The sequence below is a fragment of the Phyllobates terribilis genome, unplaced genomic scaffold (assembly GCF_046119375.1).
Source record: "Phyllobates terribilis strain yellow unplaced genomic scaffold, ASM4611937v1 Scaffold_86__1_contigs__length_6382490, whole genome shotgun sequence".
Taxonomy (NCBI): domain Eukaryota; kingdom Metazoa; phylum Chordata; class Amphibia; order Anura; family Dendrobatidae; genus Phyllobates; species Phyllobates terribilis.
Window position 1 is genome coordinate 2156783 of NW_027362846.1, and position 25410 is coordinate 2182192.

At 45.6% G+C, this 25410-nt stretch overlaps 2 protein-coding genes across 2 annotated transcripts in view; both read left to right on the top strand.

The window, feature by feature from the left end:
* LOC141197749 (uncharacterized) overlaps nt 1-25410 on the top strand; it is a 92646-nt gene that overhangs the window by 50251 nt on the left and 16985 nt on the right. The window contains exon 8 of the mRNA XM_073662835.1: nt 18024-18688. Within this exon, the coding sequence (XP_073518936.1) occupies nt 18024-18688 (665 nt within the window). The remainder of the gene's footprint in view (nt 1-18023; nt 18689-25410) is intronic.
* LOC141197680 (gastrula zinc finger protein XlCGF66.1-like) lies at nt 8302-14968 on the top strand. The gene is made up of 5 exons (XM_073662769.1): nt 8302-8431; nt 14098-14247; nt 14377-14556; nt 14640-14763; nt 14847-14968. Exons 1-5 carry the CDS (start codon nt 8414-8416, stop codon nt 14966-14968), a joined length of 594 nt encoding a protein of 197 aa, XP_073518870.1. The 5' UTR covers nt 8302-8413.

The window sequence follows — 25410 nt, forward strand, 5'->3', positions numbered from 1 at the left end:
AAAACTGCGATATAGTATGTCAGCCTTCACATTCTTAGATCCTGGCCTAAAAGTGATAGAGAAGTTGAATCTAGTGAAAAATAAGGACCCTCTGGCCTGTCTAGGAGTTAGCTGTTTAGCTGAATATACGATCAATAAATGTTAAATTCTTCTGGTCAGTGACCACAGTGACTTTATGAACTGCCCCCTCGAGAAAATGTCTCCATTCCTTAAAGGCTAATTTAACAGAGAGTAACTCACAATTCCCAACAGCATACGAAAATGTTCTCGAGAAAAAAGCACATGGCCGCAAATTAGTCAGAGTTTGGCAACACCTGAGATAAAACAGCCCCGACCTCCGAATCATCCACCTCCAGAATGAATAGTTCTTGGAGATGGGGTTGGATTAGAACAGGAGCAGACATAAAACACTCTTTCAATTTTTCAAAAGCCCCAATAGCATCCGGTGGCAAAACCTTTAAATCCGCCCCCTTCTTCATTCGTTCTCAAAAGTCTTCCCCACTTTCTCTGGTCAGATCATGCTCGATGTAGCATAGTGTTCGGGTGTTGGCAGTCACATACTGTTACTTTACATGATGTGTCCCTCTCACATCTCCAGCCTTTGCTTTAGTCAAAGCTTCTAAATCTCTCCAGGTACAGTTATAGGTCACTCGTATCTCCTGTAGGGATCTGACAAATGCTGCCAGACTCTTTTCAGGGTTTGTGAGCTGTTTTAGCATGGAAAGCTGGACCCCTGGGCTCCATGTACGGTATTCAGTCACCCTAACCTCCCTTGTGTCACCCCTATCCCACACCAGTTTCAGTGTCTCAAAAGATGTCGAGGTCTCGCCCTACATCGTCTCCTGTATGTCCTGTCTGATCCAGGGTAGTAATTTTTGCAGCAGTGGTGGAGGAAGCGTCTAGTCCACGCTGTGGGGAATCTGTTTTTATGACACGGGTCTGGGTGTACAGTGGGTACATGTGGACAGTACGTCCAATATTTGTCGGGTATTCACCTTTTGCTGTCTTATGTCGAGGAGCACCACAGGCAAAGCAAGTGTCTCTACAGTCTGGTTTCTGTTGTCCACAGTTCCAACATGTCCATCCTACAGGTCCATTGAACGAAGGAGGCACCTGAGGAGTAGCTCTGGCAACAAGACTACTCAGAGTGGTAGTCGGCTGAATTGTTTGGGGGTCATACACATGATAACAATACTTATTGCCTGTCTTAACTTCTTTGCAACCACCAATCAGCACATCCTTTGAAACTATCAACTAATTCTTGGCGGTGCCCTCCAAACCGTGATCTTTCAACCAACCACTATTATTCTCTATAAACCTTTCCCATTTAACTTCACTTATAACACCACTTGAAGGCATTCTGCTCCGTACACCTCGTACACACATGGCTCCGCTCCGTACACCTCGTACACACACGGCTTCGCTCCATACACGCACGGCTCCGCTCCGTACACCTCGTACACACCCGGCTCTGCTCCGTACACCTCGTACACGCGCGGCTCTGCTCCGTACACCTCGTACACGCGCTGCTCTGCTCCGTACACCTCGTACACGCGCGGCTCTGCTCCGTACACCTCGTACACACACGGCTCCGCTGCGTACACCTCGTACACACACGGCTCTGCTCCGTACGCCTCAGACACACACGGCTTTGCTCCCTACAGCTCGTACACACACGGCTCCGCTTCATACACACGCGGCTCCGCTCTGTACACCTCGTACACACACGGCTCCGCTCCGTACACCTCGTACACGTGCGGCTCCGCTCCGTACACACACGGCTCTGCTCTGTACACCTCGCACACACCCGGCTCTGCTTCGTACACCTCGTACACACGCGGCTCTGCTCCGTACGCCTCGTACACACGCGGCTCCGCTCCGTACACCTCGTACATACGTGGCTCCGCTCCGTACGCCTCGTACACACGCGGCTCCGCTCCGTACACCTCGTACATACGCGGCTCCGCTCCGTACACCTCGTACACACGCGGCTCCGCTCCATACACCTCGTACACACACGGCTCCGCTCCGTACACCTCGTACACGCGGCTCCGCTCCGTACACCTCGTACACACACGGCTCCGCTCCGTACACCTCGTACACACACGGCTCCGCTCCGTACACCTCGTACACGTGGCTCCGCTCTGTACACCTCGTACACGCGCGGCTCCGCTCTGTACACGCACGGCTCCGCTCCGTACGCCTCATACACACGCGGCTCTGCTCCGTACACCTCGTACACACGCGGCTCCGCTCCGTACACCTCGTACACACGCGGCTCTGCCCCGTACACCTCGTACACACGCGGCTCCGCTCCGTACACCTCGTACACACGCGGCTCGGCTCCGTACACCTCGTACACACGCGGCTCAGCTCCGTACACCTCGTACACACGCGGCTCTGCTCCGTACACCTCGTACACACGCGGCTCTGCTCCGTACACCTCGTACACACGCGGCTCTGCTCCGTACACCTCGTACACACGCGGCTCTGCTCCATACACCTCGTACACACGCGGCTCCGCTCCGTACGCCTCCTACACGCTCGGCTCCGCTCCGTACGCCTCGTACACACGCGGCTCTGCTCCGTACACCTCGTACACACGCGGCTCTGCTCTGTACACCTCGCACACACGCAGCTCTGCTCCGTACACCTCGTACACACGCGGCTCTGCTCCGTACACCTCGTACACACGCGGCTCTGCTCCGTACACCTCGTACACACGCGGCTCTGCTACATCCACACTGTAAACCCCTCCTGACCCCACACATAAACGTCAGCTCATCCAGCACCATGACAACCAGCACAGCAGAGTCCTGCATCCACTGAGGCCCCTGATCATGTGACCCCTGACTCCTCCCCTCCTGTGACCTCATCACAGCTCCTGTGCGCACAGAGCAGCCATATATGTGGTGGCGGCTCTGCAGGTGGAGGTATGTGGAGACCCCATTACGTATTGTTCTCATTAGTGATGAGCGAGCGTGTATTGTTAACCCTTCGGTGAGCACGCTCGGGTGCTCGGCATCTATGTTAGTGCCGCTGAGGCTGCATGTGTCAGGGTTGTTAGACAGCTGTGACACATGCAGGGATTTCCTAACAAACAGACAATTCATCAGACATGGTTCCATTAACAGACACCTTGGCTGAGGGTATTGTATAAAGGGCTCTAATGAAGTGAATAATTGGACCCAGAAACCCAAACCTATTTAACATCGAGAAGACAAACGACCAATTGAGTTGGTCAAACACCTTCTCAGCGTCAATTAAATGACATTTTATTGCATGAAATAAGTAATTGATCACCTACCAACCCGCAAGAATTCTGCCTCTCACAGACCTGTTAGTTTTTCTTTAGGAAGCCCTCCTACTCTGCACTCATTGTCTGTATTAATTGCATCTTGTTACATGTATAGAAGACATCTGTCCACACACTCAATCAATCACACTCCAACCTCTCCACCATGGCCAAGTCCAAAGAGCTGTGTAAGGACATCAGGGACAAAATTGTAGACCTGCACAAGGCTGGGATGGTGTCATGGGTGTGTCAGATGTGACAGTCACCCTGCAGGTGGTTGCAGGAGATATATTAATTTAGCATTACATACACCTTCTTAGATCTGTCTCACTCTAGGACCCAGCGGCTACCTCCCTCTTGCTAATTAACACCCTGGCCTGGGTGTTTAAATACTTTCAGTCTGCAATAGGGAGGCGCCGGTGATATTCACATGTTTCCTTGTGAAAGCTTGGAGCAGGTGCAGTCTGCTTACTTCCTCTCTGGAGCAAAGAGGACATGTGTGTTATCTCTCTGAAGTCGGCTCAAGCCAAGTTATTTTCCCCCATATCTGTCTACCTTGTTGTCTTTAGTGTTTAGTGGGGACTGACTAGTGCTCACCCCCCCCCCCCATTCCCTAGCCAGGGCCAAGCGCTAGGTAAATACAGGGGTAGATTCCTGTGCGGCGATTGGCGAACAACCAATATAGGGACAGTAGGGGAGACAGGGTGATGTCAGATCAGTCTAGGAGGTCTCCACTCCCCCCTTCCCCTAATCCCTTCGTGTTGTATTTAGTCTTTCCCTCACCTTGCGTGATATTATCACTGGCTGTGCACATTTAGAGACAAAAAATAACAACTGACATTTGGGTTTAATTGTGTGTTGTTTTTTTTCGTGTGTGGGTTTTTTTCCTTTCTCCTTAGTATGGGTTCTGTTGCAGAGCTCACAGAGTGGCTGCACGGTCTGTCTCTGGAGGTGAATGACCTCCGTTGTGAGGTTCAGCAACAGCATCAGCGGCTACAGGTCGCTAATGTGGGGGTCTCTTCAGGTAGGCCTGTCCAGCCTGAACCCAAGGTTGCCCTCTTGGACAGGTTTTCAAGAGGTAGGGACAAGTTTTTTTGTATTCAAGGAGGCCTGGAAACTGTATTTTATACTTCGTCCTTACTCCTCCGGAAGTGAGGAGCAACGAGTAGGAATTGTGATCTCACTGTTGCAGGTCCACGATCCTGGGCTTTTTCTTTACCGCAGGTTTCGGTTTGTCTCCAGTCTGTGGAGGTTTTTTTTGGGGCCCTGGCCCTCATCTGTGATGACCCTGACTGAGTCGCCTTTGCTGAGTCTAGGCTACGTCGCCTTTAGCAGGGCAATCGGTCAGTGGAGATGTTTAGTTCTGAATTCCGTAGATGGGCAACGGATTCTAAATGGAATGACTCAGCCCTTAGAAGCCAATTTTGTGAAGGTCTTACTGAAAGATTGAAAGATGCCTTGGCAGTATATGAAACCCCTCAGTCCTTGGAGGCTACCATGTCATTGGCCATACTTCTTGATAGATGCCTTCGGGATAGATGGGTGAGACCACCTTCTTTTTTTTGTGGGAAAAAGGGACATTTTATTGGGACCTGTCCTTCAATTCCTAAACAAAAGGACATCTCACAGCAGAGAGGATTCTCTTAAAACATAACCTTTACTTATAAAACTTTATATCCTATATAGTCATTACTGACTCAACATAATCCCTTTTAAACTCGGGACACAAAAAGACTTGTTACAGATATTTACAGGATACAGTCTCCTGATGAATATATCCAGTCCTGACTGTTAAATAACATTAATCATAATCTAAAATGCTATTGTGCAATATAGAAAGAAAATGTGTGGATCTCACCCATTTTGCATGTAGACTCCATCCGGGATTTTCTATCTGTCTCAGTTGATCTTTTTCTGAGGACTGATGCTGTCCCGTCGTGCCCGTGGTGTTAGCTCACGCCCTAACAAGGGCAGTACCCAAGTGCACCTTCTAACATATCCCACAAAAATCCCTCCCGACACATTTCTTTTTTCTTACAGAGAGTTCATCAGAGGAGTATGTTTAGAATTTTGGGGAAGGCACAAATAATGCAAAGAGAGAAGGTGATTCTGTGCCAATAAAGTGTCAAAGTGAGTAAAACAAAAAATTCAATGAGCCTCACAATGGTGAGTGTTCATTACAGTGGTGCAGAGTGCTGCCACCACTATTGTTCCAAAAAATGTATGGGGAGATAATCCCACACACTCACTTCCTGTATGTAAATAGGTTTACTTTCCCTCCTTTCCAGGGAGTCCTATGTCACTTCCTGGGCGGGCTTATATCTCTTTTATATTTTGGTTGCTATAATTCCAGGGTTTTTCTATATAAAACCCAGTGCTTTTTCAAATACATTATCCCATAATAGTGCTCTCATCAGACTCATTCCATTTTGTCCACCTTATATGTATTCCCACTCTTTCAAAACATGTAATTTCCTGCAGCGCGGAGTCTCGCAATCACATGACACGGCTGGGTCACATGACAAAATCCCCACGATCACAGGCTGTGACTCACCCGATCGAATAATTTCCACCGATTGGCAAGCCGCGGCCACATCTGGCCTCGCAAAGATGCCATCCACCCCCTAGACCTTTGTTGCCTGCTGCCCACAGCTTCTGGGACCCGAGGAGCCCGACAAAGAAAGCTGCAGAAGCCTTACCGCTCGCCCCAGGTGGGTTTGCATTGTGACCCCCCCCCACCGCCCCTCGCCATCTTGACCTGGCGTGCACGCAGTCTTGCTCCCTGAGAGGAGCGCGGCCTGGACGACACATCCGCATCTGCCTCCGGCTCCAACAACCGGCTGATCGCGCGGCTTGCTCGGCGGGAGTGACGGAGAGACGGGAGGGGCGACGCCATTGAAGAGCGGTGAGAGCTCCGGAGATCACGGAGGCCTGAGATTCCCTTCAGCCCCGTCGCCAGAGCAAAGGGAACCAGACTGGGGGCGTGGGACTTAAGCAGTGCTGGGGAGAAGTGGAGACTCCTGCGACTGAGGCTGCAGCTCTTCTATTAAAATTAGCACTACAGACTCTGGCCAAATCTGAGCAGGGCTGAAGAATAATTAAGGACACAGAGGCTGAGGCTACTACTTTTATATATAAAACAATACAGCAGGCCCCAGTGTCACCTGGACACCCACTGATATTCTATCACCAGCCCACTGTTCTAGCCCCAATTGAGCCTGCAAGCTATGTCCTGGGACTGATGTCTTGTGCATCTTAGAGGCAATAGAGAGGCTGTGCATAGAGCTTTATTGCACACTAATATAATCTCTCACCCTAGTGGATTGTACAGCTTTTTATTCTCTATTTCTGGTGTACTACAACTCCCACCAGTAGGATCTACCAGTAATATATTCGGATTCTGACCATATAACACTGCCTGATAAGATATGTCGTATTAAACACCCCTAAGCCAGCAGGTGGAGCCATCGCACCATAACTTGACAATATTCTCCTCTACAGAGCTTTCCAGTAACACTATGGGGAAGTCCAGTGTTAAGCCCCCTAAAAATGCATCTAAAGCTGTGAAATCCGTCACCCAAGCTGATGTTGACCAATTCTTAAGGAAACAGGGCACTACAACAGAATCAACAAAGACCGCCAAGTTCTTAGTTATGACAAACATAGACAATTCTGACTCTGAGGTGGAAAGTGACTCGGATGGAGAATGCTCAGATAAGGATTCCACGGTTACTCGCTCTTTCATAAAGCGAATATTGGCTAAAACCCTTGAACCAATTAGTCGAGAATTGGCAGAGATAAAAAATGACCTTACCCAACAGGGCCACAGGATGGAGACGCTTGAACAATCCCAAACTGCACTCTCACAACAAGCCAATGCGCTGCTTGACAACTTAAATGCTCATGAACGACAACTACATCTGATCCATAATACCCTGGAAGATCACGAGAATCAGGAGCGACGCAGCAATATTAGAATTAAAGGCCTTCCCGAATCTGTGGCATTTGAAGCTCTGGGCAAAGCTGCAGTAGAGATCTTCAGGGGCATACTTGCTGATGATGACCCCCGAGAAATCGAACTAATCCGGGTCCATAGGGCCCTCTGACCCAAACCGCCCCAAGGAGAGGCACCCCAAAATGTATTATGTCGCTTTTTGGATTACCGAGTTAAAGATCTGATCCTCCGCAGAGCAAGGGAACAACAGGAGATCTCCTATGAAGACACACGGATCCAGCTCTTTCAAGATCTGTCGACTATCACTTTGAAAAAACGAAGGTTGTTGAAACCTTTCACGGATGCTATACTGCAGAGGGGTCACCGTTTCCGTTGGTTATTCCCCTTCGGAGTCCACGTGACAGCAAGAGACATGAAGATCGTCGCCAGATCATCTGCCGATGTTAAAGCTGCCTGCAAAACCCTTGACATAGCTCTTGCATCCTACCGTGATCTGGAGACATTTCATTCTGCGACGCTGATTCAACCCTTTCCGAGCCCAATCCCTTGGCAACAAGCGACCCCGAAAACACAACGCGCGAGGAGAAAGTCAGCTAAATCTCCGACTCCTAAAAGGCCTGATGATATCACCTGAGCGGTTTTGACACTCGCTGCTGTCCCATCTCTTCGTCGGTCCTTTTCGGGACAATTGAGAAAGAGTAAACTGTTTTGTTTCTTTCTCCTGGACTCTGTTGGTCTCGGTCAAGGAATTCGGAAACAGGCTTCGACCTCTCCCCTTTTTTGAATTCCTAAGTATGTGGTTTGACTCATCATACCATTCCCCCCTTCAGGTCTTGGCCTCGCTATTTGTTACTCCACGTAACTCTTGTTATGCCATGCTCTACAAGGATGTTTTCGTTGAATATAAATTTGTAAGTTGGGCATGCTCCCCTAAACTGGCTACTAATGCCAATCATTATATATGTGGTTTGAATTTGAATCTGGAATTGTTATATATTGTTTTCAATCAACTAAACTAATACTTACCTTTTTCCATTTCTCTTTGATCTCTAGTCTTTCCTCCCCTCCTTCCCCTCTTCCTATTCCCTTCCATCTCCTAATCCCTATAGGCACAAATAGCTTCTTTCCACGGGAAGCGCCACCTGAGAAAGACCTATACCACCATGACAGACGCCGATAAGGTAATTACTTTTGCATCCTTAAACGCCCATGGTCTAAACTCGCCGAGCTCCAGACACCCAACACTGCATAGACTTAAAAAACAAAACGCGGATGTGCTATTCATCCAAGAGACCCATTTTAAACCCAACAGATTGCCAAACTTTGAGCGTTCACTCTATGACACATGGTACCATGCCACATCAACTCAATCTGGCTCGAGAGGAGTCTCCATTGCTATGCTGCGGGGAGTCCCATTCCAGTTCAGAGAATCCCTCGTAGATCCTCAAGGGCGCTACATATGTGTTAAGGGGTTACTCAGTGGGTCATTGGTAACCCTATGTAGCCTGTACACACCCAACAAAAAATTGGTTAAATGGTTAATATCGATTCTAAAAAAGATAGAGAGCTTTAGAGAGGGTGTTCTCTTGATTGGAGGAGACCTCAACATTGCTCTGGAACCTATGCTGGACACTTCCAAACAAAAAAGCGCCATCTCTTCTAGAGATCTAGTGAGACTGCGTACCACTCTTAATTCTATGCAGCTAATTGACTCATGGAGATACTTAAATCCCTCCGTACGAGATTACACTTTCTATTCCAATCCTCATAAATCCTACCACCGTATAGATTACATTTTTGTACCAAGATCGCTCCTGCCTAGACTTTCTACTTCAAATATAACCCCGAACGTTTATTCAGACCACGCCACTGTATTACTTTCAATAATTACAGCCGGAATGCGCTCAGGTCCCAGATCTTGGCAGATAAATGAAGCACTACTGGGCTTACCTGCTATCCAGGCGCGACTGAGTAATAAACTTCACCAATACTTCCAACAAAACGAAATAGAGGGGACCTCCCCCCAGACCCTTTGGGAAGCACATACAACTGTGCTAAGAGGCGAACTTATCTCCATTGCATCTTATTATAACAAAAGGAGACATCAAGAAGTCCAAAACTTATACGACGATATAGCATAGCTGGAGCTGAACCACAAAAAAACCAATGACAATATAACTTTGGCCACCATCACTAGTAAGAGACAAAAATTGAAAGATATTCTTAATGTCAGTTCGGTGAAAATGTATGCGTTGTGGAAAAACAGGACGTTTGTACATGGAGATAAGGCCTCCAAATTTATTTTATCCCGGCTCCGCAAAAGACAAGCCCGCACCCACATCCACTCCATTGTGAACTCCAGCGGTGTTACAGCACAGAACCCCACTCACATTGAGACGGCCTTTCTGGAATACTATTCACAGCTATATAATCTTCGCCCAAATGACACAGAAGCTCATGAGATACAGAGAAAGTCAGATACTGCTCACTTTCTGCGAACACTGAATCTCCCTGTATTAACAACATCTAAACAAAACAAACTATCTAAACCCTTCACACTAGAGGAACTTCAGTCCACCCTGTCGAGGTGCCCGAAAGGCAAAGCCCCTGGTCCAGATGGGTTCTCTGCGCAATACTACAAAACTTTCGCCCCTCTCCTCTTGCCCCATCTTCTGAAGATTTTTAATGAAACATTAGAGGGTCAACCCTTTCCACAAGAAATGCTCGAAGCCAAAATATCATTAATACATAAAGATGGCAAGGACCCGACCCTATGTGGCAGCTACTGACCTATATCCCTATTGAATGTTGACCTGAAACTGCTGGCCAGTATGTTTGCACGTAGAATTGCCGAGTTCTTGCCAAATCTTAATTCATTGAATCAAACTGGATTTGTGGACAGGAGAGAGGGAAAGGACAATACTCACAAAATTTTGCACCTTCTTCAATATGCCAAAGCCCACAAGATCCCTTTGGTACTACTGGGTACAGATGCTGAGAAAGCCTTCCACACGATGAACTGGATCTACTTGGAGGAGACACTTCTACGCTTCAGCTTACCACCTGCACTGGTTACTGCCATTATGGCTATGTATCATAACCCGACTGCACGCATCAAAATCAACGATTCCTTGTCAAACACATTCACCATACGCAATGGGACCAGACAAGGCTGCCCGTTGTCTCCACTGTTGTTTGTCTTGGCAATGGAACCTTTATTGATCTCAATACAAGAAAATCAGGGGATAGAGGGCATCAGAATACACAACTCACATTTTAAAACAGCAGCTTTTGCTGATGACCTTCTGGTCCTCTTAACCAATCCTCTAAAGGGTCTCCCTGCCTTGATGGCGCTGGTGGAGCAATATGGCAGTCTCTCTAATTTCAAAATAAACCTCTCCAAATCGGAAGCTCTGGACTTTCATGTCCCCACACACTCCCTAGCAAAACTGGAAAACTTATACCCATTCACTTGGCCTAAGACCCATATCACATACCTTGGGGTGAAGATAGGCAGAAGGGAGATTTATTTAAATTGAACTTTCCCCCTCTGCTTGACTCCACAGTAAATCTCATTAAGCAGTGGAGAGACTCTTATCTATCGTGGATGGGGAGGAAAATTATATATATATTGATTGATATATATCCCACAGGACACCATCCGCAACCTCATCAGGAGCATGCCCAGGCGTTCTAGGGAGTTCATACAGGCACGGGGAGGCAACACACAATGCTGATCCTCATTTTGACTTGTTTTAAGGACTTTACATCAAAGTTTGATCAGCCTGTAGTGTGTTTTTCCACTTTAATTTTGGGGGTGACTCACTAAAAAAACACACTACAGGCTGATCCAACTTTGATGTAATGTCCTTAAAACAAGTCAAAATGAGGCTCAGTATTGTGTGTGGCCTCCACGTGCCTGTATGGCCTCCCTACAACGCCTGGGCATGTTCCTGATGAGGTTGCGGATGGTCTCCTGTGGGATCACCTCCCAGACCTGGACTAAAGCATCCGCCATCTCCTGGACAGTCTGTGGTGCAACGTGACGTTTGTGGATGGAGCGAGACATGATGTCCCAGATGTGCTCAATCGGATTCAGGTCTGGGGAACGGGCGGGCCAGTCCATAGCTTCAATGCCTTCATCTTGCAGCAACTGCTGACACACTCCAGCCACATGAGGTCTGGCATTGTCCTGCATTAGGAGGAACCCAGGGCCAACCGCACCAGCATCAGGTCTCACAAGGGGTCTGAGGATCTCATTTCGGTACCTAATGGCAGTCGGGCTACCTCTGGCGAGCACATGGAGGGCTGTGCGGCCCTCCAAAGAAATGCCACCCCACACCGTTACTGACCCACTGCCAAACGGGTCATGCTGAAGGATGTTGCAGGCAGCAGATCGCTCTCCACGGCGTCTCCAGACTCTGTCACGTCTGTCACATGTGCTCAGTGAACCTGCTTTCATCTGTGAAGAGCACAGGGCGCGAGTGGCGACTTTGCCAATCCTGGTGTTCTGTGGCAAATGCAAAGCGTCTTGCATGGTGTTGGGCTGTGAGCACAACCCCCATCTGTGGACGTCGGGCCCTCATACCACCCTCATGGAGTCGGTTTCTAACCGTTTGTGCGGACACATGCACATTTGTGGCCTGCTGGAGGTCATTTTGCAGGGCTCTGGCAGTGCTCCTCCTGTTCCTCCTTGAACAAAGGCAGAGGTAGCGGTCCTGCTGCTGGGTTGTTGCCCTCCTACGGCCCCCTCCATGTCTCCTGGTGTACTGGCCTGTCTCCTGGTAGCGCCTCCAGCCTTTGGACACTACGCTGACAGACACAGCAAACCTTCTTGCCACACCTCGCATTGATGTGCCATCCCGGATGAGCTGCACTACCTGAGCAACTTCTGTGGGTTGTAGAGTCCGTCTCATGCTACCACGAGTGTGAAAGCACAACCAACATTCAAAAGTGACCAAAACATCAGCCAGAAAGCATTGGTACTGAGATGTGGTCTGTGGTCCCCACCTCCAGAACCACTCCTTTATTGAGGGTGTCCTTATAATTGCCAATAATTTCCATCTATTGTCTATTCCATTTGCACAACAGCATGTGAAATTGATTGTCAATCAGTGTTGCTTCCTAAGTGGACAGTTTGATTTCACAGAAGTCTGATTTACTTGGAGTTATATTCTCTTGTTTAAGTGTTCCCTTTATGTTTTTGAGCAGTGTATATTTTTTCGAGGGGCTCAATTTCAGCTATTGCTGTTGGATCTGTGATTTCTATCTACGTCACAGTGTATATGATGTGTATAGGATAACTGAGTATAAGAAAGTTGTTATGGACGTGACTTAACTAACATTGTGCAGTGAGTCTGGTCTCCGTATAGTGACAGATATTTCTTGTTGCAAAATCTGTGATATTTTTTCACTTTAAATCTTTTTTTAAACAACTCTCCTTCGTGCGATCACACAACTTACAAGCCTCTGATTGCTCAGTTGATACACCTCCGTACAGAAGAACAGTGCATCATCACTGCCTGTCAGTATAATACTAACGGCCCCATACACATGAGATAATTGTTGACTGATCAGTCATTTGGCAGACGGTTATCTCTCCCGACTCCCCCATACACACAAATATTCCAGCTTCCCTGTGGTCTGGATGAGCGAGTCGCCAGGATTATCTACAGGAAGAACAAAAGGATTCGTTTCTGAAATTCAGGATACCAGATCCTTCTCTGCCCTGACATCATCTGTCGATCGGCCCCAAAATACTTCATATAGTCGACCAAGCCCCCCGAAATCAGTGCTTTCATGCAACTTTAGTCTGGGTATGTGGGCGTTAAAATGTAACTTATTGGGTGCTGACTCCGGCCTAATAGACTTTCATACATTGCAGGCCCAGACACCATTATTAGTCATTTAAGTATCGTAGTAACTAGGCAGCCACATAATATCAAGTACTTGGGGGAGGAGGGGCACTGAGCCGGACTCTGTCACACCTTCTTAGATGCCATATTTGCTTTTGTCAGCAGCAAGTGGTTAAACTGCCAGGATTTTGTTGCAGCCGAACCTGTGCCATCTCTGCGGTGAACATCTATGTTCTGGTGCCTAAAAGTTGTTTGTTTGTTTTTTAAACAAATTAAAGTGTTAAAAAATAGCAATGTGTCTTACGCTTTTTGTATGGCTTCTTTTTACCAGAATTGTTGGTGCCAATTTTCTTTTGAAACATTTTAATATCTGCTTTTTTCTTGTACTATTGGAAAGCCTAATGCCAGAAATAAACCCCATAAAACACTGCACATGGAGACCTTGGTATCAAATAAGAACTGTCTGCGGTGTTTGTGCAAACAAAAAAGCTTTTATAAAAGCCTCAAACATCTGTGTCTTAATCAGACATGAGATCTAACGTGATAGAAGATTACAGTCCGGGGAAGACGGGAAACATTTATATAGACGGCCGGTGGTGATGTAGTCAGTCACTCTCTGGCCAAATATGTTTCTAGAGCCATAGTAGAAGATGAAGAAGTCGTCCTCCTCATGAAGTAGTTATTTCTCATGTCACGTGTAATGAATATCTCCTGCAGTATTACCAATGCCGATTCCAGTGTCGGTAAATGAGACAAGAATTAGCGTCACCAAAGATGAGTCTATGAGAAAACATATTCAGCTGCAGACTCTGAGGAAGAAACTACTTGTTGTCTGTGGTCTAAAATATGTAGATTTTATTACTAGATGTAAAGAATAAAACTAAGCACTGCAAAATAATAAATCTCATATTTTTTCCCTTATTATCTCCAGTAATTGTATTATTACACAGGATTTTTATTATGTTACATTGGCTCATCATCTTCTCATTCAGATCTCTACAATATCATATTCTCTCAGTGAAGATCTTCAATACAAGAGAATTTTCCTTATTGATCCATCAAAGATGGATATGGACAGAGACAAGATGGCGGAGAGGATATTACACCTCACCCTAGAGATCCTCTTCCGGCTTACTGGAGAGGTGAGAGATTCTGATGACGTCACATTACATCATTCTTATCTATGGGAATAACAGATGGACAGAACTGGAGAGGTGAGGACTCTGGAAATGTCTGGAGGGAGATTTATTAATATGTCTCTCCATAACCAGGATTACACAGTAGTGAAGGAGACCTCTAGTGAGCGCTGTCAGGACCCTGTGTCTGAGGGATGGAGAAGACCCCTGAGCCCAATCACAGGGCCTCCACCTCTTTCCCTGATGCATGAAGACATCAATGACTGGAAGATCCTAGAACTCACCTACAAGATGATTGAGCTGCTGACTGGAGAGGTGACACTGCTGGGAATGCTGGGACATTAAACAGTATCGCTATGAAGGGATCAGGGGGATGACTGTATCATTGTATGTGTTAGGTTCCTATAAGGTGTCAGGATGTCGCCGTCTATTTCTCCATGGAGGAGTGGGAGTATTTAGAAGGACACAAAGATCTGTACAAGGACGTCATGATGGAGGTTCCCCAGCCCCTCACATCACCAGGTAATAGACAGGACTAAATACACACGGCCTATAATTATCTGTATATAAAGAATGAATTCAGTCCCTGTATGTGTTTCCTCCAGATATATCCAGTAAGAGGACAACACCAGAGAGATGTCCCCGTCCTCTTCTTCCACAGGACTGTAAACAAGAAGATCCCAATGTTCCTCAGGATCATCAGGTACATGGAGATAAGGTGTCATGAGATCTCCCCTATGATGTGTAGATGGCTGTGAAGGTCTTGTGTTCAGTCTTGTTTTATCCACCAGTATTATATGTTTTCTATTTGTGTAATGAGAACGGTGGAGATGGCTGGATTAGATTTGATCATAGATGGGACTTCTCCATCTGTCTGTGACTTTCACAATATTTGTTTCAGGGTGAAGATCTGACCCATATTAATACTACAGAGACATATGTAAGGGGTGATGAGCGGTGTAAAGAGGAGATTCCTACATATGACTACCCAGGTGAGTAGTAACCACTAAATACAGAGAAGTCACAGATTTTTCTCTGTCACCGGCTGTGGCTGTTTTTTCGGTAGTGTAGTCCGGCTGTATCACAATCTTTTGCCTCTAGACCACAACATTCTCCACCCAAAACTGTTCAAATGAATTTGGACATTGAAAACCCTTTTCTAGAGACCTTTAAAACCTGGAGGATCCACCTACCCCCTGGGATTAGTCTCTTACCTGCTGACTCTTACTTGCCCATATCTGTAAATTACAAAGCTAAATGACAGCGTACGTAGAATGTGCTGACAAGTTAGAAAAAAGTAGAAAATTACTTGAAGAAAAATATTATTGGACGTCTTAGAGAAAGCGGAGGGTAATGATGCTGTTGGCTTCCTAGGACTCTGCTATCTTATTGGATTAATCTACCTTCTGTCACTTCTGTGCTGCTGAATGTGCTCATATGGTCCCTACAAGACCAGGTCCAGTCTTTCTGGCCAAATTTTGCATTTAGGATCGACAATATTCAATGTGCAGTGAGGGCCAAGTGTTAATTTCTGTACAATAAGAACAGTCTCCTTTTTTTCTGACTTTTCAATTTCTCTTAAAAACCGACTAACTTCAAACAGGATTGTGATAAACTAAACAAAAAACATTACACCTGAGCCATGATATATCTCTAAGCTGTGCGTGGCTGATGGCTGTAATATACATTTATTCACGCCTGCAGGAGATGTGTTGGCTCCAGCCCTGGTTTCATGGATTCACTCCACATCATAAATTCCATTATGTTTTCATCCTAAGGAATTCAGATTACTGCACAATCTCTCCTGAAATGGGGGCGCTAATACTTTCTCTATTCTTCTGGTCAGCACTCATCATAGCTCCACTGGTCCACCACAAATGAGTACAACTCCGGTTTAGTGTTGTACATACGTTGGTGTTTGGGATGAAACATATATTTTTATTCTTGTATTTTATTTACATGTTCATTCTGTATGATCGTTCATTTGTGGTGGGATCGTCCTGCCTAAATTATGTGAGTCTGTAACTACCTGGTAGTTACAGACTGAAGTTTTTTTTTTTATGGAAGAATACTGTTCAGCTTGATCATTTCAGTCGGTGTTATTATCTATAGTCACAGTTTTGCCCATTACCCTTTAACCCCTCCTAATGGATCTGGACTTACACAGAGACCCCTAGGCTTGGGCCACGGTGTTACCTGCTGTTCTGTGGAGTGAGATAGTCAGGTAGCCGGGTCAGAACCAGGAGGGCAGAGAAAATACAAAATCAGAAGACACAAGAGTAGTCAGTAAACGGCCGAGGTAACAACAGAAACAAATACACAAGCCGGGAGCTGAGCACAGAGGACTGACCCAGAGGAGAACAAGGCTGTATCTGGCAGCTTCCGGCAATATGCTTCCAGCTTTAGTAGGGTGCGGTGCTTTCCAAATGGCTGAAGCAGGGAGCAGATTACTCCAGCTGGACAGCACACACACCCATACTGCCAGACTGGATGGTACTACAGGTCCCAGGCACCCTTATCTTAGTGTCAGGACAGCGCCTGCACCGCGCAAAGTGAAAATTACAAATATGCCATTTTATTACCCAACACATAGTGCCCAGATTGTGCTCCAGGAGACCCACACCGTAAATTAAATGGGTTCTTCTCACTATAGAAATGCCAAATACATGGCTGCTAAATGTGGTTTGGGCGCACTGCAAGGCTCAGAAGCGAAGGGGAGATTTGACTTTGGGAGAGTGGATACTGCTGGATTGGTTTATGGAAGCCATGTTACCTTTCAAGAGCCTTTCAGCCACTAATAATGTGGAAACCTCTGTTTTTCCACTGACAGATGATGGACCTGAGTGGGGACTTGTTTTTTGTGAGATGAGTAGAAGTTTTTATTGGTATTAGTTTTGCCTACATAACATTGGTGGCTTTTTATTCCATATTTGGGAGGGAGAATGAACAATCAGTTGGACACCATGCTCCACTGGTTCATCCTATGAGGTTTTCTATTAGACTGTGAACGGTCATTTTGTTGGTGAATAATTCAATATTTTACATAAATTGCTATTTTTACATTTTGAGTAGAAATGTTAAAAAATATATAATTCGAGGATATTTTATTCAAAAATAATAATTGATTTTCTTCTTGGCAGATGACTGTACCAGGAGATCAAAGGGACAGCTGACATCTTCAATTTCTAAATCTAATGATCTTGAGATCCCACAGAATACAATTGAAGTGAATGCCATTACTCCAGATATACCGTCATCCCTTCACAGCAAAGATCTGTCATCTGATCCTTTGAAACACGTCCTGTCTTCTGATACATTGCAGACTACTAAGGAAAATCATAGTCACAAAATAAGCATTAAAAAACAAACTACTCCTAATTCAAAGAAGCCATTTTCACATTCAGAATATGGAAATGGTTTTCCCCTCGAAAAGTCTTTTCTTAAACATCAAAACGTTCACACATCAGAGAATAGATTTTTTTGTTTCAAGTGTGGGAAATGTTTTAACCAGAAATCAAATCTTGTTAATCACCAGAGAAGTCACACAGGGGAGAAGCCATTTTCTTGTTCAGAATGTGGAAGATGCTTTACAGAGAAATCAGGTTTTATCGCACACCAGAGAACTCACTCAGGGGAGAAGCCTTTTCCATGCTCAGAATGTGGGAAATGTTTTCAACAGAAAGTGCATCTTGATAACCACCAGACAACCCACACAGGCGAGAAGCCATTTTCTTGTTCAAAATGTGGAAAATGTTTTACATTTAAATCAAGTTTTATCAGACATCAGAGAATTCACACAGGGGAGAAGCCTTTTTCCTGTTCTGAATGTGGGAAATGTTTTAACCAGACATCAGTTTTGATCAATCACCAGAGAACTCACACAGGGGAGAAGCCTTTTTCCTGTTCTGAATGTGGGAAATGTTTTAACCAGACATCAGTTTTGGTCAATCACCAGAGAACTCACACAAGGGAGAAGCCTTTTTCTTGTTCAGAATGTGGGAAATGTTTTACCCGTAAAGCGATTCTTGATAGCCATCAGAGAACCCACACAGGGGAGAAGCCTTTTTCCTGTTCAAAATGTGGGAAATGTTTTAACCAGAAATCAAATTTGGTCAATCACCAGAGAACTCACACAGGGGAGAAGCCTTTTTCCTGTTCAGAATGTGGAAAATGTTTTAACCAGAAATCAGATCTGGTTAAGCACCAGAGAGCTCACACAGGGTTGAAGCCTTTTTCTTGTTCAGAATGTGGGAAATGTTTTACCCGTAAATCAGATGTTGTTATACACCAGAGAACCCACACAGGGGAGAAGCCTTTTTTTTGTTCAGAATGTGGGAAATGTTTTACCCGTAAAGCGATTCTTGATGGCCACCAGAGAATCCACACAGGGGAGAAGCCTTTTTCATGTTCAAAATGTGGGAAATGTTTTAACCAGAAATCAAATTTGGTCAATCACCAGAGAACTCACACAGGGAAGAAACCTTTTCCTGTTCAGAATGTGGAAAATGTTTTAATCAGAAATCAGATCTGGTTAAGCACCAGAGAACTCACACAGGGTTGAAGCCTTTTTCCTGTTCAGAATGTGGAAAATGTTTTGTGAACAAATTCTCACTTCTTCGTCACCAAAGTACTCACACAAGTGAGAAGTAGTGATGAGCGAGCATGCTTTCCACTGCTCGGTACTCGCCCGAGCATCTCAGTAACGAGATGCTCGGAGCTCGCCGAGTACTTGCACGATGCTCGGACGGATGCTCGGGTCCCCGTCCTGCATGTTTGGCGCTATTTAGAGTGCCAAACAACATGCAGGGAATGCCTGCCACTAACTGTAATGCCGCAGCCATGTTGGTTTGGGCATTACAGTGATTGCCCAAATCGATAGGAACAGTGCTCACAGTGAAACATGAAAAGCCGGCAATTCATCAGCGGCAGATATCGGTACCCGACAATTTAGAACAGAAAGAATAAAGCATCACTCATTGATTAGATAGATAGAAACATGTCAGTCACATATATATGAAGTACAGTGACAGTGTTGGTTACTGTATTTGTCATTTAGTTTTAAAATAAAGGATTTATAAAAAAAAAATTGTTGTGGGGTCCCCCGTAATTCTAGTCTCTAGCGGAGGTTAAGCAGATGGCTGGGGCAGATGTTTGAAGCCTGGGAAGGGGGTAATACCCACGGAGCTTCCCAGGCTACTAATATCAGCTCCCAGCTGAATACTTAGCCTTTACTGGCTATTAAAATGGGGGACCGAAAAAAAAATGACGTGGGGTCCCCCTATTTTAATAGTTAGCAAAGGCTAGGCAGACAGCTGGGGCTGATATTAATAGCCCAGGAACGGTGCCATAAATATTGGCCCCCTCCCAGCCTAGAAACACCAGCCCTCAGCCGCCCCAGAAATGGCGCATCCATAGGATGTGCCAATTCTGGCACTTAGCCTCGCTCTTCCCACTGCCCTGTAGTGGTGGCAGTGGGGTAATAGGGCTGGGGTTGATGTCAGCTTATAATGTTAGCTGACATCAAGCCCAGGTTAGTAATGGGGAGGCGTCTATAAGGCAAATGTAAGGCAAATGTAAAATAAAAACACCAACACCCAGAATAAAATCTTTTAATTGAAATAAACACACAATACTTTAATATTCTAAATTAAACTCTACTTACCATCGCACACATTCCAGCTGAATCCCATGTCTCCTGCAATAAAAGTAAAATAATAAACCAACCTCATCCTTACCTTTCCATGGTTCCCACGACGGCTCCAGCTCTGCTACATTCACATGACAGGCTGGATCGCAGCCGAACGCTGCTATCCAGCTTGTCATCCTTCAGAGACACTGCAGAGCGGAGGCATGCTTGCGCTCCACAGTGTCTCGCTGCGACGGCATCCAGATGAGCTGAGTTCATGTCCAATGAACTCGGCTCACCTCATGCACGTCACTGACAGCGTGGGAGAATTCTCCTGCACATGCGGTGCCAGCAAATGACATCATCCTATGGATGCGCCATTTCTGGGGCGGCTGAGGGCTGGTGTTTCTAGCCTGGGAGGGGGCCAATATTTATGGCACCCTTCCTGGGCTATTAATATCAGCCCCCAGCTGTCTGCCTAGCCTTTGCTAGCTATTAAAATAGGGGGACCCCATGTCATTTTTTTGGGGGGTCCCCCATTTTAATAGCCAGTAAAGGCTAGGTATTCAGCTGGGGGCTGATATTAGTAGCCTGGGAAGCTCCGTGGGTATTACCCCCTTTCCAGGCTTCAAACATCTGCCCCAGTCATCTGCTTAACCTCCGCTAGAGACTAGAATTACGGGGGACCCCACGCTAATTTTTTTTTATAAATCCTTTATTTTAAAACTAAATGACAAGTACAGTAACCAACACTATCACTGTACTCATTATATATATATGACTGACATGTTTCTTTCTATCTAATCTATGTGTGATGCTCTATTCTTTCTGTTCTAAATTGTCAGGTACCGATGTTATAACTGTATGCAGCTGCTGAATTGCCGGCTTTTTTAAAGAGAAGGGTGCGTGAAAATTGGAGGGCGCTAGTGTGTTCCGAGTGCCCTGCTATGTTTTTCATGCACCCTCCTATATACCCTGCCTGCCTGTCTGCCTATATATTCTGCCTGCCTGCCTGACATGTTTCATTGAGCACTGTTCCCATCAATTTTGGCAATTTTTTACCTTCTGCAGACCGCAGGGGGAACTGCCAGAAAAATGCTCGAGTTTCCCATAGACTTATATTGGGCTCGTTGCTCAAAAATCCGCAGCATGTCAATTAATTTTGCGGAAACGCTGCTCTTTTGCCGCCATTGACTTGCATTAGACCGCATGGAATCCGCATCACTGTATATGTTGATGCGCTTTTCATGCGGTCTAATGTGCGGATGGTACCCGGGTGTGGATGAGAGGACTCTCATCCAGACCCAGGTACCATTAAAAAAAAAAAGAAGAAAATAAAAAATATATATATTCTCACCTTCTGACGGCCCGCGCTGCGTCCTGCCGGCTTCCCGCGCACTTCGCGGTTGAATGAAGGACCTTCGCTGACGTCAGAGTCATGTGACGGGTCACGTGACGCTGACGTCGGAAGGTCCTACAGTCTTCACTGCCGGCAGCCGGGACCGATGAAGCAGGACACCGGGGGCCATCAGATGGTAACGTATAGATTTATTTTTTATTTTTTGACATCACACACTATATAAATCCATGCCGGTTGCATGGATTTATATAGTGTGAAGTTGACAAGCACTTTCCAAGTGATGCTAAAATCGCTTGGGAAGCGCTTGTCAACCCGCATGCGGAAATGAAAGTGAAGACCGCTTCATTTCCGCATGTCCCTGGCAGGAAACTGCATGTACAATCCGCATGCGTTTTTTCCTGCCAGAGAGATGCAGAAACGCTCAGGAAAAAATCCTGAGCATTTCTGCATCGTGTGCACATACCCTTAATGTAGACTTCACAAGAAAACATCTCCACAAATCTCCCTGTACTCTCACCAAAGCCCCCATGCTGAGCAGCGCTTGCTTCACAGGGACATTTACCCCCCAGCCACAGGTTATTCTGATATGGGGAACAACATAACTTATTTGTATGTCAGATTACGTCTATCCCTACTAAAGAAGATATGGAGCAATATATTCAGAGGCTGGAGACTACATACAATACTGAAATACGTCCCCTCACTTCTGTCCTGTCACAGCTTACTGACAAGGTACAGAGATTAGAGGATAATGTCGTCCAAGTTAGAGGCCATCATAATGCTCAGATAACACTGGATCTTCACAGCCAGTAAATAAACCATCTGTTTAATATGGTTGATGATCAAGAAAATCACAATAATATCTGGATAAAGGGTGTACCTGAAAGCATCAATGCACAAGCGATCATGCCAACATTATGGATATTATTCAATAATGTCCTTGGTGACCCTATTGATAAGGAGCTGAAGATCGACAGGGTGCACCATATTAGGCAATCATGGCTCAGATCTGTCATTTACATCTTTTTCAATGTAAAAGAGGCCATTGTGATGAAAGCAGAGGAGTTGGATCCTGGTGATTTCAATGGAAAACGTATACAATTGCTCATAGACCTATCCTGAATGACACTTGCTAAAAGAAGGGTATTGAAACCACTACTTGATGCTCTATTGTAAAATGGCCTGATATACTCCTGTAGTACCCTTTCCAGCTACAGGTCCAAAAAAATGGAACATTGAATACTTTGAAAGATCAAAGTGACGAGACCTTTCTGTGATGCCCTGGACATTCCATATATCTGACTGGCCACCTGCTCCACCATTGCCACAGAGAGGTCCAGCACGTCACAGAAGGCGTTCAATGGATCAGGAACTTGATGGTGATGCAGCCAGACGGGAAAGGAACCTGCCAATCATATGAGCTCCTGAAATGAATCTTGTCTTCCCTGATGAGAGACAGTTTGCAGATGCTTAGTTATTTCTTTAAGCATATAATTAGATATATCTAAATAGAGCATTAGGTGCCACTCTTCCACTATATAGAATGTCTAAGTTCATATAAGATCTTAGACCGGCATATAAGTTGAGTTCACATGATACTACTGTAATATCAGGCTGTATTACTTTACTCGCTATATATTCCATGGTTCCACCTAATAGGAATCCTAGGACTGAAAGTTTGACTTACGCCTGTAAAGACATCCCCCAGTTAGGGACTTGCATTGGGATCTGCTTGTTTTGCAATTTCCTACTGTTTTGATATATTCATTATCTATACTTCTTAGACACTGAGAGGTAGACGTTACTATCTACCGTCTATACTTCCTCCTTGCTCTTAATCTTTCTATCCTTGTTTCCCCCACCACCACCACTTCTTTTCATATAATATGGCACAACGCAAAACTTATTTATTAAATGTCAGAGGACTTAATGTTCCAGAGAAAAGAGCTCAAGTGTTTTATCATAGGCATAAACAGCACGTACATTTTCTTTTTCTTCAAGAGCACCACTTTAGATGCGATCATACACTTCAGTTTACTAACAGATATTATTCATTTTGGCGTCACAGTACAAATGCAGTTTTGAAGTCTAAGGTGCTGAGTATAGGCCGCCACAGATCACTGCCGCGTACTATTGTAGAAACACTGTCTGACACGGAGGGTACTGTATGTGTTTGTTAAGATTTCGATCTATTCCAAAATTTTGACTTTGGCAAACTTCTAGCTGCCTAATTGTGACCTAATTAAGACATGTCGTCATTACTTAAACAAACTACAACATTTTGCGGAGGACCTTATCATCATTGGAGGTGACTAATTTTTTCTTGGATCCTTCTTTAGACGCTTTCTTGGGCTGGAGTCACCAATCTAAATCACAATAAAAAGCTTTGCTAAATGTGCTCCGTTCTCTCCAACTGGTCGATGTATGAAGTATACTACATCCAGACTTAAAGGATTATATGTATTTGGGTATGTGCACACGATGCAGAAATGAAGCAGAAAATTTCTGCATCATTTCTGCATCTCCCTGGCAGAAAAAACGCATGCAGATTGTGCATGCGTTTTTCCTGCAGAATACATGCGGATCCACATGCAGATTCACATGCGTTTCCGCATGCAGATTGACAAGCGCTTTCCAGGCGATGTTAGCATCACCTGAAAAGTGCTTGACAACTAGGTCACACTATATAAATCCATGCAAACAGCATGGATTTATACAGTGTGAACCGAGAGAGTGTATATACTTACCTCCGATGGCCCGCGCTGTCCTGCTCACTCCGTTCTCCCGGCTGCCGGCAACTTTGAATTGAAAGACCTGCCGACGTCAGCGTCACGTGACCCGTCACATGACTCTGACGTCACCGCAGGTCCTACAACTCACTGCAAGTGCCGGGAACCAAGCGGGAGCGCTGCGCGGGCCGACAGATGGTAAGTATATATATATTTTTTATTTTATTCTTCTTTTTACAGCTTTTTTAATGGTACCTGGGTGTGGATGAGACTCTCCTCTCCTCCACACCCGGGTACCATCCGCACATTAGAACGCACCAATTACGCAAGTACAAATGCTGTCTTGCGGAATTGGCGCGTTCTAATGCAAGTCAATGGCGGCGAAATCGCCGCGTTTCCGCAAAATTAATTGACATGCTGCGGATTTTTGACCGCAGCGTTAACGCTGCGGAAAAATCCGCATCATGGGCACAGCACATGCGGATTTCCATTGGGGAACATTGCTGCCCTTCTACCATGCGTTTTTCATGCGTTTCCGCGGCGTTTACGCAACTGCAAAAACGCCGCGGAAACGCATGAAATACGCATCGTGTGAACACAGCCTTATTCTTCTTTACACAATATGCACAGCCGTAGAGACTTTTCCTTAAAGAAGTTGCCTACTACTTTCACATTGATGTCCTCTCCACAGGGTAGGGCATCAATGTATGATCGGCCGGGGTCCTGTACACGGCACCCCCACCAATCAGTTGTTATGTGTGCCGGCGTCGGCCGGAAGTGCTTACCTGCGGCGCTTGGCAATCCATCTGTAGTAGCCACCGCGGGGTACTGTACATCCACCTCCCATTCAATTGAATGGGAGGTGGATGTGCAGTAACCAGCGCCGGCCACTACAACTTGACGGCCAAGCTCCGCAGATAAGGACTTCCCGCCAGCGGCCGCCGGCACCGATAACAGCTGATCGGCGGGGGTGCTGCGATACAGATAGGGCATCAATGTGAAAGTAGTGGACATCCCCTTTAATTAGCCATCACTTGCTTACATGGCAGCCTATATCTCTGATAGGGACTGCTATATGGTCAGATCATGGTCCTGTATATTGTAATCTGACTATACCTGACTCCACCAAGGCTTCAGCTGTTGGAACTTAAATGATAATCTGCTCAAAGACTGACTGTGTCTCAGACCTTCTTGAGACTATAGACTCCTTCAAATATATGAGCATGATGAAAACGCCTTACCATTTCAATTGGAAGCACTCAAATGCGTCCTCAAAGGGATAATAATAAAACATGGATCCAGGCTAAAAAGAGAAAGCAGCTAAAGTCTCCCATTTGCTTGAGTGGATTGATCTCCTTGACAAACAACATAAACGATCTGCTTCCCTCCAGGTATACGCAGATTTGCTTAACACTAGAATGGAGCTAAAGTGGTTTCATGGATGAGGTATTTGT

Excerpts from the sequence above, each read along its gene's own strand:
- LOC141197680 (XM_073662769.1), top strand. Across the intron at positions 14,248-14,376 it reads TCTTCCGGCTTACTGGAGAG|GATTACACAGTAGTGAAGGA; the intron begins GTGAGAGATTCT and ends CTCCATAACCAG. Across the intron at positions 14,557-14,639 it reads TTGAGCTGCTGACTGGAGAG|GTTCCTATAAGGTGTCAGGA; the intron begins GTGACACTGCTG and ends TGTATGTGTTAG.